Source organism: Thamnophis sirtalis, unplaced genomic scaffold (genome assembly GCF_051295495.1).
Source record: "Thamnophis sirtalis isolate CommonGarterSnake01/CBP01778 unplaced genomic scaffold, rThaSir2_p1.2 scaffold_10, whole genome shotgun sequence".
NCBI classification, from domain to species: domain Eukaryota; kingdom Metazoa; phylum Chordata; class Lepidosauria; order Squamata; family Natricidae; genus Thamnophis; species Thamnophis sirtalis.
The window spans coordinates 18,593,262-18,612,947 of record NW_028261390.1 but is presented as its reverse complement, the minus strand read 5'-3'; the positions used below and the strand labels follow the sequence as shown (position 1 = coordinate 18,612,947).

Genomic DNA, 19,686 nt, shown 5'->3' with positions numbered 1-19,686 from the left:
TAGAAGTGATTTAACATGAGCTATTTCAATTTGTAGTAGCTTTATATGAAAAAAAATTATCTGAAAAATGAAATACTGTAATGTGAAAATAAGACAATTGTTTTGAGATTCACATGTTTATTTTTCTGGTTTGTATTTTGTTTTGAAATTAATTGCTTTTTAAGGAAAAATGAATATACAATATCGTTTTCATAGTACTGCCCAACTGCTCTGCTTTGGATTCTCCCGAAAGGTATGTGTTTCATAAAAGATTTGTGTAAGCAACTTCATGTATTATTTTCAGACTGCCAGGCAGTACGTGCGCAAAATTATCTCAGTTATATCCACATAGAAACACAAGTAATAATAGCATAATTTTTTTCATCTTGGTGCTCTCAATGAAGTTTCAATCTGTAGTTTACAAGATGTAACTTTTCATCCACCTGTATATCTTAACAGAAACATTTTAGTACAGTGAATGGTTAGAGCTCCAATTGTATTGATGCTCAGGGTTATATTTTTATCCAGGGTACTTGAAAATCAGAGTGAAATTACATTTTATTTGAAAAGAGGGCCATCACCAAAAGAGCAATGTGTGTCAGGCAACCTTTCCTTTCTCCATAATTTGTCATTCACATTTACCTCATGTTTCACATGGTGCATTTTTTTCTCATCTTTCACTGTAACAGGCAGCATTGTGGAATCAGTATGATAACAGGACTCAATAATCAAATAAGTGCTTTTTGTAACATGAATTTATGTCTACTAAAAATGATGAAAAGGTATACACTATTTTTAAATTTTGAAGAAATATCTATAAAAATCTTTTCTCAGGGCAAAACTCTTCGGAACAGTGCCAAAGAAAAAGTGCTCCAGCATTTCAAATACATTTCAGCTTATGTTACCTAATATGCAAATGAATTACTTATTCATCAATTGTAAAATCAGTAGTTATTTGCATCACTTAATTATTATTAAAAACAAATATTTTCATGATTTCAGAGAGAATTAATTCTATTAACTTTTACTAATTTAACAATTTTATTAAAGCTTATCATTGCAATAGTAAAAACTAACATAAACTGAAAAATAGAAAAGGAAAAAGAAAGAGTAGAAGGTGCTAAAAAGAAAGAAAAAGGAAGAAATGAGTATAGGAAAGAAAAAGAAATATATGAGGAAATTGCTTACCACCCTAATAACAACGTAATAATTTAATAATTTATAACTTTCTTTTAGAATACCACCAATTATTTATTCTTCCCAATCCCATTAATTTTCTATAGACAAATTGTTAAAGCCTTATCATTACAGTCTTGATGTCAGCAAAAGTCCATTAAGGGTTATCAGAGATAATAATACATCTGTTTTAATTTGACCAAAATTGATCAAATAAACCAACTTTATATTCCTTTTACTTCTAATAATCTTAATCTAGAGTCTCTTCAATGATGTACTGGAAGTTGACTTCTTTTTATTATTATTTTTCTTTGTCCCTTTTCACAAAATTCTTCAAAACTTTAGCAAGCTTGTTTTGATACAGAAAATTATCCAGGTCATTCTCTTGGTTTGTTGCTTGTATGTCTCTTTTAGTTATTAGGACATCAGCTGGTTTCTTTTGTATGCCCAATGTAGCATGTTTTCCATGTCATTCTTGTAGCCTATCATTTTAAAGTCCACTTTCATCTCAGTCTTCACTTTATTAACTAGAACTCTTATATAATATCTTTTCAACACAGTCTTATTTCAAATTTAGCCCAGTTGTAACTTTCTAAAACCATGGTTTTTATCATCCTTTTGATGTTTATTTTTAAAAATTCATTTAAGTTCTTAAACTTGTAATTAAATTCTTTCACTAAGAATTGACAGAAACTCATCTGTTGCAGTAAAATCTGTCAATCTAAAGGTTTTTAATAAGTGAATAGCATTTAAGATTAAGAAGCAATTTCCAATAATGTTTCAAGGGCACCACCATGGTTTGAGTAAGATGGCTATTCCCTTGTCTCCAAAGCTCTAAACCCATAGAAGATCACTATCTTATGGACTCCTTGTGATGAGTAGCTCAGGGGTGGGTTTCGGCCGGCGTTACTGCTGGTTCAGTGCACATGTGATTTGCACGCACAATTTGCACACACGATTTGTGTGCAAATTGCAGTTGCCTTTAAATAGGTCTACATTACAAATGTCAAAAAAAAACATGGCATGGCGATCGGGGAACCGGTTCGGGGTCATGGCGAGCCTGCTGTCCCTACCGGTTCGGTGACCCAGTTGCTATTTCCACTACCAGTTCGCCTGAACCGGTGTGAACCGGTAGCAACCCACCTCTGCAGCAGCTGTCTGGAATACTTAGGGGCAATTTGAAGCCTTTCCTCAGCCAAAGAGGTTTCAGAGACTTGGTCTTCATTCCTCTGCAGTCATCAGCTCCTCTTTTTGCGGAAACATCTGTAGTGCACCATTTCTTCCCTGGAGTGTGGCCTTATCTTATGTTAAAACCATAAGACCATTGAGATGGCATTCATCTGAGAAGAAACAGATTTTTAGTGTCAGATTTTTCATTCACAAGTTTCCACCCTTTTCAGTGAAGGATAGTTCCAACTTTTTATCTGAAGGAAACTTCATTCTCCCATTATTTATTTATATGCAGCTTTAAAAATCTGGGAAAAATTGACTTCGGATTGACCTGTTTGTAAATAAGATACTATTAAGGTACAGAATGTAATTTCATATACTATAGGATAAATTAATAATTCAGATGTATTAACTGTATTTTGTATCCAACCTGTAAATTGGATGAAAAGAACTGTGAGAAAGTAATTAGTCACCAAAGCAATTCTGCAAATATTTATATTTGCTTGGTGTTATTATATGTAGGCTTTGTAGCAATTCGTAGGTATCCTCTTGTTTAACCTAGGTCATAAATACAACCAAATTTAAAAATCTTATTTTTCTTAAAACAATGTCTTTGCATCAACATCACATAAAGCAATATTTTCATAAATAGATAATCCATTTTGGATTTGAGCTTATAAATAAATCAAATTAGGGTACAGTTCTGTCTTTAACTGTTTGTAGGATTAAGAAACTGACTTTTTTGTATAACAAGTATTTCACATTGTTTGTTATTACAGAAACACAAAATCTCAATCAGGCATCAATTAAGTGTTAGGATCTTTTTCACAATGCAGTCTAAAAAGAAGTTCTATCAATTTCACTGGCTTCCGTATAGTCAGGTAGTCCCCAACTTACGACCAGAACTGAGGTGAAAAATTTCTGTTGCTATGCAAAATAGTTAGGTGGGTATTGTCCCATTTTATGACCTTTCTTGCCACAGTTGTTAAATGAATCACTGGAGTTGTTAAATTGGTAACACAGTTGTTAAGTGACTTTGCTTGCAGAAGGTCGCAAAATGTGATCACATGACTTCAGGACACTGCGACCATCATAAATGCATGTCCGTTGCCAAGCGTCCAAATTTTTATCAGGTGCAAATGCTGAAACGGTCATGTGAAAAAAGGTCATAAATTATTTTTTTAGTACCACTGTAACTTTGAACAGTGAGTAAACATATAGTTGTAAGTTGAAGACTACCTTTATTGTAGTTTCAGACCTGAAATGTTTTGTTGAACATTTCTACTCGAGATTGACTTTTCCAGCGTTACTTCTTCAATATTAAATTCTCCTTTGATAATTACTTCGGAGAGCTGTGTTTTTGTTTAGACCGAAAAATGCCTTTGCTGTATGAATTGGTTTGCCGAGGTATTACTCCTTTTTTCCATCGCAGTGGCACCAACATTTTGGCTGTCCAAGAGGTAAATTAGCTTATTAGAACTTAGTAACTCTAAAATGCTTTTTCAAACTGAATGAGGATGGTGGTGTGGTTTTCCTCCTATTTCTGGATAAAAAGAGGATCAGTGTAAAGGAATTTAAGAATAGTAAGATAAAGAAAGAACAATGGTGATGGAAGAGATGGTTGGTTGAATGTCTGAAATGAATGCAGTTGAATAAAATGGGAAGGGCAGAATGCATTTAAAGATTGTTTTAATAAAATAGTACTACTTGTGCAATGTCTAAGGAAAACTATCTGGAAGAAAATGACTATGCTGCTTTCAACACAGATGACCCTATAGCAAGTTCTTGGCTGAAATCTGAAGTGATCCTCTTACAGACTGCTGGAATTGAAAGACAGCAAACCTAGCTAAGACAGTCTGGGAATTGCACTACATATGTATTGCACATAGCAAAGATATAATTGTACGAGGATTGCAAGAATATATAATAAACTGTCCTTTAAGAAGCAACCTTTTTAAGCAAATAAGCAAGGATTTGTATATTTTTTGAATGTTATAACAAATAAAATGTATTTTTCAGTAAACAATATTATAAACAACCTCTCAGTATTCTGCCTGGATTATTTAAAAATATTGAATTAGAAATTTATTAATTTGTAATGCAGAGAAAAATAGCAAATATTGTTATGTAAAATAAAGAATAGACTCGTATACAAATCAATTAAGATTCACTATCTCTTCACCAAGGGGAACTAAAAAGATTATTCTCCATTTCTTAAAATATTGACTATTTGTTAACACAATGCCATCTATAAGTTTTATACTGCCATGCCCTTAATGAAGGCAGAATAGATAAACTAAAAAAGTGAGAAATAAGTGCCAAGGAATGGATTGTGTAATTATGAATTGTAATTTTCTCTGTTTTCTGAAAAGAACACATAGTTGTTGCTTGTGCTATCCTTCCAAAGGGCAGTTGCATTAGCCTAGTGAGGTTCTCTTGAACCTCCAAAGGTTTTAAGATCTTTTACAGGTCATTGAAATATATATGTTGCAATAATGCAGAAGGTGAAATGGCTTATGGATAAACAAAGATTTGCAAAGGCTCTCTTTTGAGCAGAAAACTAGCTGCAAAGATTGACCACTTGCCTCAAATTTAGAGCAGGCTCTTTTTGAGCATCTTGGAAATACTTGAGCTCAAAAAAATGATCAAATGTTACTCTTCCAAACACATTTGTCTGAAATGATGTAGGTTTCCTGCCTAAGCAGGGGGTTGGACTAGAAGACCTTCAAGGTGCCTTCCAATTCTGTTATTCTATATTCTATACTTAAAAATGCCCCACAGCTATTTTGCATTTACAAAAAGTATTTTTCATGTTAAACGGGCATTTTACACTCAAAATTGGAGTTGTCAAATTCATTTTCTGTATCACTAGCAATGAATTAGCCACAAACTTTTCTTTCTTTTTAAGTGGTAGATACGTGTTTCCCTGATAATAAGACAGGGGTTTCTTTTGAGCCCAAAATAAGCACTTGGCATAATTTTCGAGGTGGTCTTATTTTTGAGGTGCAGGAAGTGGCAAGTGTGGTCACCGCATGGTTGCTGCTGTGCTGCAATATTTTCTGGGAGGGCTTATTTTCAGGGGATGGTTTATTTTAGCACATGCGCTCAAAAGCCCAATTGGGCTTATTATCCAGGGAGGTTTTATTTTCGGGAAAACGGTAGTCTTGTCTCTGATTTCCAGATTATCCTTTCCTAGTACACTTACTGAAAAACAAACACAACATAAAACAAAACCTGACAAAATAATGAAAAACAAAAGGGTAACATTTTTCCTATTTATTTCATAGGTTCCAAATGAATAGAATACCTTGAAACAGCTATCAAAAAGCATAAAATCATCAACCTGTTCAACTGACCTTTAGGTATAATTAATGCCAATGCTCAAATTTAACAACGCCATGCAGGCCAGTGTTACCAGTAGCATTAAGCCATATATTGAGAATGGTTTCATTCATTTATTTCACTGCTTTATATTCAAGGAAATGCAGTAAAGCACATGAATCAGTTTGATGCCTCTAAAATCACAGTAATATTTAGATGATCCATCAAGAGATAATGTGTTGCTCATGTAACTAATGAAAAGTTTATACATAATACTGTTGCTCTTAACTTCTGTGGTCCTCCTCATAAGAACTCTGTAATATTATTCTATAACACTTAGTGAACTTTGTCACTATGCAGAGATCAAACCCATCTCACTGATCAAAGTCCAGTGCTCTTATTCTTAAATAATCTGAAATCTTGTGGCCAACATATATATCTAATATAAATAACATAAATCACACTTAATAAAAGCTTCAATATTTTGGGTGGATCAGATATAGATTTATTATTATTATTACACAGTAGCAATAAAAACATTTAGTTACTTCTGAATAAATTGACCAGTGGAGTGTTTGATAATTACGTGGGAAGAAAATATCTAAGTTTGCTAAGAACAAATTCTAAGCTTTCCTAATACCTACTTTGTGAGAAATTTGTTTTCAAGAAAGCAAGACATAAGATGCAATCCTACAACTTTAACTAAATCCACCAAATGCATATGTAAACAGAGTGTAGATCTGCTTCTATTATTTCAATATTCTTTATTTACTGTTTACCAAATAGGTAAACACAGCACCTGCAGAGAAGAGGCTATATATACAGTATGCTTAAGAATGTTTTCTCTAGAATCTTTACAATAACTACAACACTGATCATATGGTTTTAATGGCTAAAATGGAACAGACCTAGTAGGAAGAAATGGCCAATACTCTGATAAGGTATGCCAACTACCGGCAAGCAAAAACACTGAACTGAAATGCTTAATAGTGGTTATGACTATGTATTACTGGCTTTGCCGTTACATATATGGAAGGCCATTTCCCATGCCCTCCGCACCAACTTAAACTGACCTTCATAGCAGAACAGGGATTTAAAATACAGTAGGAGGAAGCAGTGTATGGTCTACAGTGTATAGCCCTAAACCCTTCTTTTCTGAGCACCTGAACTCTGAGATGAAAATTTGGCAGTTTGCAACTGAAACTGGCATAATTCTTTGTATAGGTAGGAAACAGATTAAAATTACTGCTTACAGTTTAAGACTTTTATTATGTCGTAAAGTCTACTATATTAAAAAAATCTACCTTCTCCCCCCTTAAAAATCTAGTCCTAGTGATTTACATGATGTTCTCCGCTCATTGCAGTCCTATCTATCAAAATCCCTCCTTTGCTACCTATGAAAGTTTGACTGCACCTGTTATAATGGGCAGTTTAGTCTTTATAGGCTGGATTTGCTCAGCGTGCTAATTTAGACTAAAAAGGTGTGATAGTTTGTAGGTCTGCATCGGGTGGGTTCTGGCTGCCACTATTGCTGGTTTGCTAAGGGACGTGCATGTGCGTATGAGTGCTTGATGCATGCTGTGCGCATATGCATAGTGCAAAAAAAAATGCTTTGCACATGCGTGGAAGGCAAAAACAAGATGGCAGCACCTATGGTGGCACCGAGAGAACCAATTCAGGGGCGTGGCAGGCCTGGGTCGTTGTCAGTTCCACCAACCCAGGCCACCAAGTTATTACCGGTTCAGCTGTACCGGTCCAAACCGGTAGGAACCCACCTCTGCATGTTATAAGAAACTCATCAGTGACTTAATATGTTGTATGAGCCTGACCAGCCATAATATGATTTAATTTGCAGAGGCATTATATAAACCATTCTTTTGTTAATCTACAGTACATCTAGAACATGGCTTGTTGTATAAACTCAGTTAAAAACTTTCAAAACCATTCAAGACTTTGGCAGAAAAACAATAACAGTACTGGATCACTTTTTTTTTAATACAAGCAAACTAAAATAGTAAAACAGAAATTCTGTACTAAGACAATATGTACACTGTACGGTCTCATTTGAGAGGAAACTGCATTGTTAGTAGGGTATAGTCATCTTTATATACTGCCTGGATGTCTAAGCACTCCTCAATTCAGAGACTCTTTTTTTACTCATTACACTATCAGTTTTGAAATGAGTATTTGAGGGCAATTCCATATAAGGTACTTTTATTAGCAAATGGGTGGAGGAAGGAAGCCACAACAATTTTTCTATTACATAGATGGATTAATTTAAAGTTAATTATATTTTGTACTTCTCAAATGAGGGAGGGGACATTTTCAAGTCAAGTCAAATAATTACGTCCTTACATCATACAGTGGTATAGGCATCAATTTCCAATCTAGCATATGGAAAGATTATTATAAAGCCATAATAAACTGAAAAAGAGAAATAAAAACAATCTGTTCTTGATTTCTGCTTTTCTCCTGGTTTCTGTTCCAGTTTTGTGATGAATGACTATCACATTGTTATTTGGAGCATATAAGATATTGACAAAGCACCATCTTGGACTATGTTTGTTTACACTGGAGTCAGGTTTTGACTTACAGGGAGGAAAAATAATGTTCTCAACTCTACTGTCTTCCCACCCTCTTTTCAAATAGAACTAACATATGCATATAAAAGTTAAAATAAAGATAAATTATGAACACATGAGTTGTTAACTTAAATTGTAGCTGCAATCTTAAAATGTATTTACTAATGAGCAAGATTAGCGGAATACTTCTGATAAATTATGCATGATAATTATTCTTTAACAGGTAAATAGTATCTAGAACATATTCCAGTTAACAAACCATCTGCTGAAACCATTAAGATGAATGAGACTTCTAGAAACATATCTTACACACTGTATTAAGACTGGCAAAAAGAACACATCTTGGTTGGATTGTGCTAATAATTCTTCAAGCAATTTTAGCAAAGATGGTTTATATATATATATATTTTGTATCAGCAGCCACTTTTTAATGCTTCTATTAAAGTTACGATTTCTCAACACTGTGTAAAATAGCTGAGAATGGCAACCTAAATATATGTTTAAATAGTGTTTGCTTTATTGAGTCATTTTCAAGAACTCTCACAATGAACATGGATTTTGCATGGTTTAAAAAACAATACATATTTTCTGTGTTTTGACTTGGAACATCAAATGATATTAATCCTTAAAGAAAATAAATATGAGAAAAGGAAACAGTTCTGATTGGATTTATTGCAGGTTTTTTCTTTTGTTGTTTAAATGTTTCAAATTTCAGTTTCTTTCTCATGGTAAAAGTCTGTTAGCATTTTTTTTCCAGTTTCTGTTATCAAAGTTAATAAAGTGATTTTTAAAATTTTACACTAAAATTTGCATTTTAATTTGTAGTGCAAATTTCCCGGGACATATTTCTTTGTCATCTTGCCTAAAATGCAAAGCTTTCTGATGGAATTTCCCTAGCGTGGAAAATTACAAGTTTGCAGTCAAGAATTATATAAGCTCCGCAGTGAACCCTATGACCCTAAGAGAAAATACACTAAAGGTAAAAGTAAAGGTTTTCCTCGCACATATGTGCTAGTTGTTCCTGACTCTAGGGGGCGGTACTTATCTCTGTTTCAAAGCTGAAGAGTCAGTGTTGTCCAAAGACATCTCCATGGTTATGTGGCCGGCATGACTAAATGCCAAACATGCATGGAACGCCAAAGGTGGTTCCTGTTCTTCTACTTGCATTTTTACATGCTTTTGAACTGCTAGGTTGGCAGAAGCTGGAACAAGGAACAGGAGCTCACTCTGTTACGTGGCACTAGGGATTCGAACCGCCAAACTGCTGATCTTTCTGATTGACAAGCTCAGCATCTTAGCCACTGAGCCACCATGTGTGTGTATGTATGTATGTATGTGTGTGTGTGTGTGTGTGTGTGTGTGTGTATATATATATATATATATATATATATATATATATATATATATATATATATATATATATATATATATATATATATATATATATATATGTGTTTTTTTTTTTTTTTTTATTTGTGCTGATAAATAAATAAAGGAAGACTAGTATAGATCTATTTCAAGCTATTTAGCTCTCATCAGCTAGCCATATCCTTACTGGGATTCGAATCCCAGTAAGGATATGGCTAGCTGATGAGAGCTAAATAGCTTGAAATAGATCTATACTAGTCTTCCTTTATTTATTTATCAGCACAAATAAAAAAAAAAAAAAACACAAATATAACAAAGGCAACAGTAAAAATATTGGGTTTCTGTCTGGATGGACTCTTGTGACGAGCCTAATGACAGAGAGTGGAAGTGTGACCTTCCTCCCACACTTGGGCATACCAGGGGTTGTGACTTTAAGTATATATATATATATATATATATATATATAATATACTAGCAGCTCTAAAATTACTGCTGTTAAGTCACTGAAATGCCTGTTGAAATTGCTGTAAGGTACAGAGAGGTAAAACAACACATACAGTATTATTTGTTTTTTTCTGTCCAAGGCTAACTATTTTGAATGGGGTGTAGGGAGTGATTTTAAATTACAGAAGACAGTGAGGAACTGATTAAAACTTCAGTTCCATCAAATATCTCACCCCCAGGTTATTTTTTCCTCTTAAACAACAGAAAATGTTCTTAAGAGATCCAAGCAGAATTATGTCCTATCACCTCTAATGGTCTTCAATGAATATCTGGATTTGAAATAAGTTGTATTCCTAACATGTTACAAACAAAACCCAAAATAAATCTTTTAAATATATGTAAATATGTAAACACAGTGCACAAGACTCAATCCTGGGCCCCTTAAAGTTCGATACAACAAAGTTCTCACAGACTTGTAAATTACAGGTTTAGGCCCTAAACGAAGGTAGCAGGATGTGAAGCCGGAATCAGCTAGGTTTTTTTTTGGTAAAATTCAAGATCAGGTGCCTATTTCAAAACCAAGCGTCAGAAAAATCGTCTTGGTCACTGAAGACTTTCCTGCACATGTGGGAATTTTCTTGGTGAAGGGGATATTCAGAACCTGCCACCAAGCTCACTTTTCTTTTCCGAGAGATGTACGGCTTTCCAGAAGGAAGACTTTCATATTTTGTTAGGTGTTGCCTGCAAAAAAAATAGTAGTGATATGATTATACTGTACTACTTGAGCCACAGCATGTTATAATCCTAGGAATAATTCTTAATGGCATACACAATTGAAAGGGATCGTGTTTTAACTTTTCCTTATCCATAATTTTCCAGAGCAAAGTTGAATAAAAACAAATACAACACACCTTATGGCTTTGAGACTCAATAATCTGGGTCCTGGACTGATGTATAGATATACACATTTGAGGTCAATGGCACTTGAACACAATGTCAGATGCTTTGCAAGCAGCACAGGGCCCTCCTGAGCTCTGTTTTCACTGGCAGAGGGTTGCAGGAGGCGGTGGCAGCTGAAAACAGAGCTCGGGAGCCTGTTTTCATTGGCAGAAGCACTGTGGGCTGGTCATTTGATATTTCTAGGGCGGCCCTGTGGGCCATATCTAAGTACCCCCGTGGCACGACAAAACCGCGGTCCACTAAAGCGCGCCCGATTAAAGCGCGTACCTGACGTCATCAGCAGCGCGACAAATACGACCGCAGAGAAAAAAGGGCGCTTTAAAAAGCGCTTTTAAAGCAAGCCGATTCACGTTAAGGTGAGGGTTAGGGTTAGGGTTAGGGTTAGGTTTAGGGTTAGGTTAAGGGTTAGCGTTAGGTTTAGCGTTAGGTTAAGGGTTAGGTTTAGGGTTAGGTTAAGGGTTAGGTTTAGGGTTAGGTTTCGGGGGGTTAGGTTTAGGTTTACGCGTTAATTTTAGCTTTACCGCTCACAGCGTGCTTTTTTCGTCGCACTGTGATGACGTCAGGTACGCGGTTTTGTCGAGCGCAGTTTAGTCGACCGCGGTTTTGTGGTGGAACCAAGTACCCCGTGGGCCAGATCCAGCCCCTGGGCCTTGATTTTGACACCCCTGCTCTAGACTATACCTCTAGGAATTCTCAGAAGTCACACCAAGGGTGGTGGTGAAGATTGGTGGAAGACTGAGATCTTTCTCTAAGCCTGCCTATCATGGCGCCAATCTTGATCATACCATGTTTGCTTTTCCCCTCACTTTGACTTGGAGAGAAAAAAATTGCAACCTCCTTTGCAATGCTGAAGGGGTTGTAAAAATTGGCACTGTGGTATAGAGTAGCTATCCCTGATCATACACTATTAGAATACTGTGATAAGTCTATCTGACAGAATGTTGGGAAAGTTGGATTGGTAATGAAATTAGGACAATCAACAACTCTTGATTAGGGACTAATTTAAGGGCCATGCAATCTCCCATGCAAATTGCACTCTAATTTCTTATTTACTTAACACATAATGGTCTTCTCCAGAATCAGAAATCAGAAAGCTGCATTAAAATGCTAGGCAGATCAATAAACATTTCTAGTTGCTTCCTACCTAAATGGACTTTCGGTTTTATCCATCTGCATGCAGACCAAAAACGGGTATTGTGAAAATTTCACTGTGGTGACAAAATCCAACATTGCTTCGATTTCAGAAGTGGTTTCCAGGCCAGCCTTCACAAACATAGCATCCACAACAAAGTTACCAACCATGGCCACAGCTCCCCTGAACAAAACAGAAGTGGGGGAAAAAACGAGTGGTCAAAAATTGAATATTATATTGGAATAATATCTCCTCCAACTGATAACTTTTAGACAAACTGTTCTGTATAAAAATCTCATTTCACATTGGCTTTCCTGTCGGCACCCGTACATTACTGACTCTTCCTAGCGGTCAAACATTGATATTGATAAGGATAGGAGGAGAAAAAGAAAAGTGGCTATGCAGTTCAAACATTAATTCCTGATGTTTCAGGAATTCACACTTTCATTCTAGCTTTCTGGTTGTGATCACTGAACATAGTAATCTGACAACTGAAACAATATGGGCTCACCACAAAAGTTCTAAAGTATTGTTCCACTAATTATTTTACTCAAAGCTGATAAGGGCAATACACAAGTTTTATTCATTACGTGATAAAGGCAATAAACAAGTTTTAACCAACACCTATATTGTGATCCACCAGAGGAGCTGGTAGTAGATTTGACAGTGAGGAGATTGGGGAGAACATGGGCCATCCTAGAGTCTGGGGAAGGCTCTGATGAGGGTTCTGTGTCAGAGGCAGAGAGCGGGCCAGAGCTGTATGCCAGTTATCAGCTGCCTTCAGAATCAGGCATCAGTGAGGCAGACGAACAATTGGAACCTGTTCCCACTGTGCGCATGCACATAGTTGCAAGATAAAAGGAACAGCTAAAGAACCGGGAGTAAGGTGGACAATGAATGGTCCCTTCCTGAGGAAATAAAAGAGGAACAAAGGGGAGTGGAATTTGCAGGAGATAATTCGTTCGCTTAATTGATTCGTGACTCTCTGAGACTCCTTGCCAAATTTTGCAGATATCAGTCTGTCAGGTCTCCAATCCTCCTTGGAAAGACTTTGTTGGATGTGAATGAGCATAATTCACAGTAAATTAATAAAAGGGTTTTTTGTCGGGACAAGGAGTTTGCTGAATGCTCTTGGGAAGCCAAGGTTAGAGCAACCTGATAAAGACAATACACAAGCTTTGAGCTACCAAAGGTATAAGTAACAGTTTTTACTATTTTGTGGTTCAACTGATCCATGGAGAGCAAATGATGGAATATTGCCATACAAACCATATAAACATCAGTTGCGAGTTGACAATCATATGGAGGAAATTTTGACTTCACCTTCACATGACTATCAACTTGCAACTGATGTTGGGATGCAAGTATACAATGCAGGGTATGTATCATGTTGTTGCAATAGACCATGTTTTTACTATCAGTTTGTACCAGATGTTTCGACTATGGTTTTCAGAATCGGGTAGAAAAAGAATCTTCTGCAGAAATAGTAAAGTTACATTTTCTCTATTTTCCACATGTTTTCATACAACTATTCTTTCAACTAAGGATCTGAGTTCTTAAAATGTTTAAGAATTGTACACACTAACTAAATTTAAAATCCCTCTTGTTGATTATGAAATCTAATATCTCCATCAAGAACTAACTTAGATGTCTCACCGATTTTTAACTTTTGTTTTGGATTCTCTGTACCAAAGGCTGAACTCCATTCCTCCTGATACATCAATTGTCATACCTCCTTTGAATTCAGCATTGCAAATCAGCCCAGATTGCAGCTGGATAGCCTAAGTACAAAAAAAAAGAACACATAATATTTCTTGCTTATCTAGTATATGTTCAGATTAGTAATGTTTTAAGGTAAAGGTTCCCCTCGCACATGTGTGTTAGTCGTTCCTGATTCTAGGGGGTGGTGCTCATCTACGTTTCAAAGTCAAAGAGCCAGCGCTGTTCAAAGATGTCTCCATGGTCATGTGGCCAGCATGACTAAACGCTGAAGGCGCACAAAACACTGTTGCCTTCCCACCAAAGGTGGTACCTATTTTTCTACTAGCATTTTTACATGCTTTTGAACTCCTAGGTTGGCAGAAGCTGTGACTAGAAATGGAAGCTCACTCCGTTACGTGGTGCTAGAGATTCAAATTGCTGAACTGCTGACATTTCTGATCAACAAGTTCAGCGTCTTAGCCACTGAGCCTATAGTAATATTTTAGAAAGACACAAATACTTTCTGTCTCTACTTCCCTGTCTCCCTTTTTGAGTTTCCCCTTTGGTGTAAAGAAACATCTCTCCACTCCATGCAACTGGGCTACTCAATCAGCTGAGAACAGAAGATCCATAAATGAAGCTTACAGTGTAGCACAGCTACACAGCGAGACACTTCAAAGTACATTTTTTAATAACAAAAACTGTTCTTGAGACAGTTGTTTCATGTTGCACAGAAACGAAACATCTATCTCCTCAGCACTATTCAAGCACGTTTCTCTTTGATATTTTTGGTATAGACCAATGGTTCTTAAAGCGTCTTCAGCAGGTCCACTAAATCAAATCAATATTTAAATAATAAAGATTTTAAAATGTCACAGATTTAATTTGTAACGTAGTAAATATCAATAGATATCATCCACATAAACCAAAGATATTTAGGGTTCTTGATCATTTTTAAGATTGTAAAAAGGTCCTATGATCAAAATGTTTGAGAAGTTCTGGTCTAGACAATACCTATGAAAAAAGCCTACATAATATTTAAAATTAGGGTCACTAAGCTCGTTTCATATGTGATCTCCAAACTACTAAACTGGTTAGAAATAAAAAAGCCTTACACTACTATAAAAGTAATAGTATAATAAAGCTGTTGAATAAAGGGACAAATGGTTTTCCATATAATTCAGCGAGAGACATAGCTTTATGGATAAAGAACCTTCCTACCAAGGCTGCCCCTCCCAGCTGTCAAAAACTTACAGCTGGATTGGGAATGCATTGCATAGAGACCATTTGGAAACAGTCAAAACAGAAAGCAATTCAGGGTCACAGCAAGTCATTTCAGTTGCATGCTGACCAACAGTCAACATTTTAAGGTTCACGTGGCTTGGAAACCATATTAAATATGTTTATAGTCTTCCTACAGTGCATAAAACAAAGTATGATGCAGCTTCTGGTAGGTGCATATTTATTCAGAGGTCCATCCTGCAGAGTATCCTGCACATTGTGCAGAGGGATTCAGCTGGTGTATGGTTATTAATAATCCCCTCTGTTTTCAATCCACTTAAGCAATGTAAGTAAGCCCATTGGTTTTTTTTCTGACTATACCCAAGAAAAACATTGAAAAAAATAGGGAAATAGGAAACGGCAAACCTGCAATGTTCTTTTTTGAAAGAAATATCCATAGACACTAAATGTCATTATAACTGAGCCTTGTTTCCTATTACTCTGTCAAGACAGCTAGTCACTACTGAGATCAAGAACTCTGAAGAACCAAACAACAGTATGGTTTCACAAAATTTCAGTCCTCTTCTGAAAATTGTGATGATTATCTATGACCATGCCTTTTATTGCTAGAAACAAACATGATGTATGATACCCCACCAAATTGGTCAACAGTCCCCCTCGGGGGGAAAGGGCGGCATACAAATGAAATAAACATACAAACATACTTGGAAGAGAGTAAGAATTTATCTTAATAATGAGCTGGGCTGGGATAATTATTAAACAAGCCTATTCCTGTCTTGTCACATACACTTGGTAGTTGCCATTTAAAAAAAAAAACTTGTAATAGGTTATTTATTATTATGAGTTTGTCATCTGCACCTCCATAACCGTCTGGTTTGGCTCTGCAACCAAACAAGACAAACACAGATTTCAACGGATAATTAGATCTGCAGAAAAAACAATTGCTTCCAATCGGTCTTCTATTGAGGACCTGTATACTGCAGGAATCAAAAAGAGGGCTGTGAAAATATCAACAGACCCCTTACGTCCTGGACATAAATTGCTTCAACTTCTGCCCTCAAAATGACACTATAGGGCACTGCACATCAGAACAACTGATGCACAAGAACAGTTTTTCCCCAATGCCATCACTCTGCATAACAACTAATTTCCACAACACTGTCAAATAATTTACTATTTTATATAATTTACTGTATTATTATTATTTGTCTCTTCCTTCCTAGTATCTATCTCTTCCCATTTATGACTATAACTATGTTGCTTGTATATTTTAATTTATATTATTTCTTTACTAGTACGATTTGATAGCTTATTAGTAACCTTGACTATCACTGTTATATCTTTTTATTCTTGATGAATGTATTTTATTCTCCTTATGTACACTGAGAGCATATGCACCAAAGATAAATTCCTTGTATGTCCAATCACACTTGGCCAATAAAAAATTCTATTCTATTCTATTCTATTTAGTTCAAAGACTCAGACTGAAGAACAAAAGTGAAAATGGACACAATAAAAATAAAAATTGAATTTTCAAAGAGGGTGGGGGGAAGCATTTAAAAAAAATCCATAAAACACTTCATCCAGTCAATGTATTAATTTTATTTTTGAACATTGCTAAGGGTAATGCTAGTCATTTATTTGTATAATTTATGAGTTCCATGTATAATATACTATATGTGTGTGCGTGTGTGTGTGTGTGTATAAATACTGTGCAACCATCTAACTAATCATCTACTTATTACTGAACTATAGGTTTTTCATACAACAAGGCTATGCAAACTGGCATTATCAGCCTCCATGCTTCAAAAACATTATTACTAAGAGCATAAATTTGGAGTAAAAATGTCATATATAACTACCGTATTTTTGGGAGTATAAGACGCACCTTTTTCCCTCAAAAAAGAGGGTGAAAATCTGGGTGCATTTTATACACTGAATACAGCATTCCCCCCCCCCCATGAAACCCCACCCCGTTTGCTGTGCATAAGTTTTAGAAGGCCTCCAGCATGCTCCTGAAGGCTGGGGAGGACAAAAATGAAGGTAAAATGGTCCATTTCTGCTAGTTTTGCCCTCTCCCCAAGCCCCAGGAGCACTCTACAAGCCTCCTAAAGGTTAGGAATGCCTTTTTTTTTTCAAAAAAATGGGCCAGTTTTCATGAAAAACGGGCCATTTTTGGGAGGTCTGCAGAGTGCAAAAACCTTTTTTTAATTTGCCTTTCAAAATCTTGGTGCGCCTTATAATCCGGTGCATTTTATACTCCGAAAAATACAGTAGAATATTAGGTTTCCAGTACATACATTTCACAGTACATACCTGTGAGAAATCAAACAGAAGGATGAGCCCTTTCACTACATTAATGGGGTCTCCAGTGGCTGAGAACATTTTAGACATTAAATCACTATATCCTTGGAAAAAAGTAACTGGCCGGAGTTGAACATCAAACATGATTGCTGACAAACCAGCAAAGGAGTCAAGATTTTCTTCTCCTTCATCTGCAGATGCAGCTATAATAGATTCCAGACCTTGAGCTTCAATTATCACCTAAAAGAAAGCAACATATAGCACACGGGAAAATGAACATGTGCATGCAAGGACATTTTGTTCTAAATTCAACAAGATTGTTATATTATTCAACTCTTATCCATCCCTTCTTACAACTGAGAAGCAGCACAAGGCTCTTCTAAGATAATGTTACATTGAAAAGGAAAGGACATATGGCAACTACCATCAAAGAGCAGGACTGAAGGGAGGATAGGTGAAAGCTACAGAAGGGCAGATTTTAATCAATGTAGATAAATTTTATGGAAGCTCTTGTTTGACAAGGAAGTGCACTTTCTTAGATGTCCTATAAATCCATTGGAGGGATTTATGCAAATTCTTTTAATCATACATAAAGTACTACAGAGTTTATAATGAAAAGGGTTGGAAGTAAATGATCTCCAGATCAGAGGTGGTATTCAGCAGGTTCTGACCAGTTCTGGAGAAATGGCACCAGAAATTTTGAGTAGTTTGGAGAACTGGTAAATACCACCTCTGACTGGCTCCACCCTCATCTATTCTCTGCCTTTCGAGTCCCAGCTGATTGGGAGGAAATGGGGATTTTGCAGTATCCTCCCCCTGAAGTGGGGAGGGAATGGAGATTTTACAGTATCCTTCCCCTGCCACGCCCACCAAGCTACACCCACCAAGCCAAGCCCACAGAACCAGTAGTAAAAAGAATTGAATCCCACCACTGGGTTACACAATATATCGCTTTATGATCACATTGTTTACTGATGGAAATTCTGGTCCCAGTTGTGGTTGTAAATCAAGAGCTACTATACTTCTATTACTGGAAAATTTCAATCATGGTACATTGTTTAAAGTGCACAAACAACTACTTGCTGCAGACTTCCATTCCATGAATAATAGCAAGCAATGATAAATCTTTACCTGGATTATAAATAATCACAATTACATTAATATGGTGGTACTTCACTGTCTCATTTGTCTCATTCTCAATCTGATATATAGTTCAGAAATTATTAGTGATAAATAACTTTATTTGGATTATTCTCTCTGTTTAAGAAATCCTAAACATTACACATCACAGTCAATACATTTATGAGCCTAAGAGCCTGCCTGGAAGAAAAAGTATCCTGTAGCTATCTGGGTGACATCTTGATCAACATATGTCATTTTATTCTTATTAAGTATCAACCTTCTAAAGTTTGTCTTTCGCTGCAAGCAAGACCCTATTCCAAGAAGTGGAACTATAAACCTGGACAACTTTCAAGACCTTAACCTGAGTGAGATTAAAAGGATTTAAAGGATTTAAATGGCCCCTTAGAATGGGAGACTGCGTTTCCTCTCCAGGATGAGTACGGATCAAGTTCTGGCAAAATTGAATCCCACCACTGCTCCAGATCCTTTCTCATTCTATGAGCCTATCAAAGTTTGACATAGTTGGGCAGTCAAGGTAATAAAAACTGCAGCTACTCAACTTCTCATAATTATGAAAGATGCGGAAACACTGTTTTTTATCTGGCCAATGAACAGCATTTTAAATTTAAAAAGTAGGGAATAGAAAATGATGGAGATGCTGTTACAACAAACTCTAAGCCATGCCATCAAAGGAAGCTTAGAACACACAAATTCAGGTTCAATCTGAAACATCACCACTCAAACATCTGGAGAATGAGCAGGACCTTTTTACCATGTAATGAATTAAGAGGACAATAGTAAGCAGTTCATCTTCCAAACCCCTTTCATGATTAGAAGAGAGGTATTACACTTGTTCGTGCATAATGTTTAAAGCAATTCTGAACCATATGCACAAAAAAGCATGGTCCTAAACAATAGTTTGATCTGATTTAACTTGATTCCACGATCAAGTTGTAATGACTCAAGCTGCATGCTAGGCTCTCTTCTGATGTTTTTATTTTAATAGTGCATGAGACATACCTGGCTGGCATGAAGTTGAGCAAATTTATTGAAAAGAAAGATATTCATGTTGCTTCTTCTTAAGATACCAGAACCAGAGTACAGTATATCAAGGCTATATGTAGATGATAGAATTTGGCCACCTTAATTAAACAGAGTTACATGTTACAATTTTGGCAAAAACAA

The 19,686-nt window shown here is 36.0% G+C and overlaps 1 protein-coding gene across 1 annotated transcript in view; it reads right to left on the bottom strand.

The window, feature by feature from the left end:
• Positions 1 to 10,574: 10,574 nt before the first annotated feature.
• The window catches only part of MTTP (microsomal triglyceride transfer protein), a 36,556-nt gene continuing 27,444 nt past the window's right edge, over positions 10,575 to 19,686 (bottom strand). The window contains exons 14-18 of the mRNA XM_087724138.1: positions 19,522 to 19,643; positions 17,392 to 17,619; positions 13,789 to 13,913; positions 12,145 to 12,315; positions 10,575 to 10,781 (exon numbers count right to left, since the gene is read on the bottom strand). Coding sequence (XP_087580264.1) covers positions 10,613 to 10,781; positions 12,145 to 12,315; positions 13,789 to 13,913; positions 17,392 to 17,619; positions 19,522 to 19,643 — 815 coding nt within the window. The 3' untranslated portion in view covers positions 10,575 to 10,612. The remainder of the gene's footprint in view (positions 10,782 to 12,144; positions 12,316 to 13,788; positions 13,914 to 17,391; positions 17,620 to 19,521; positions 19,644 to 19,686) is intronic.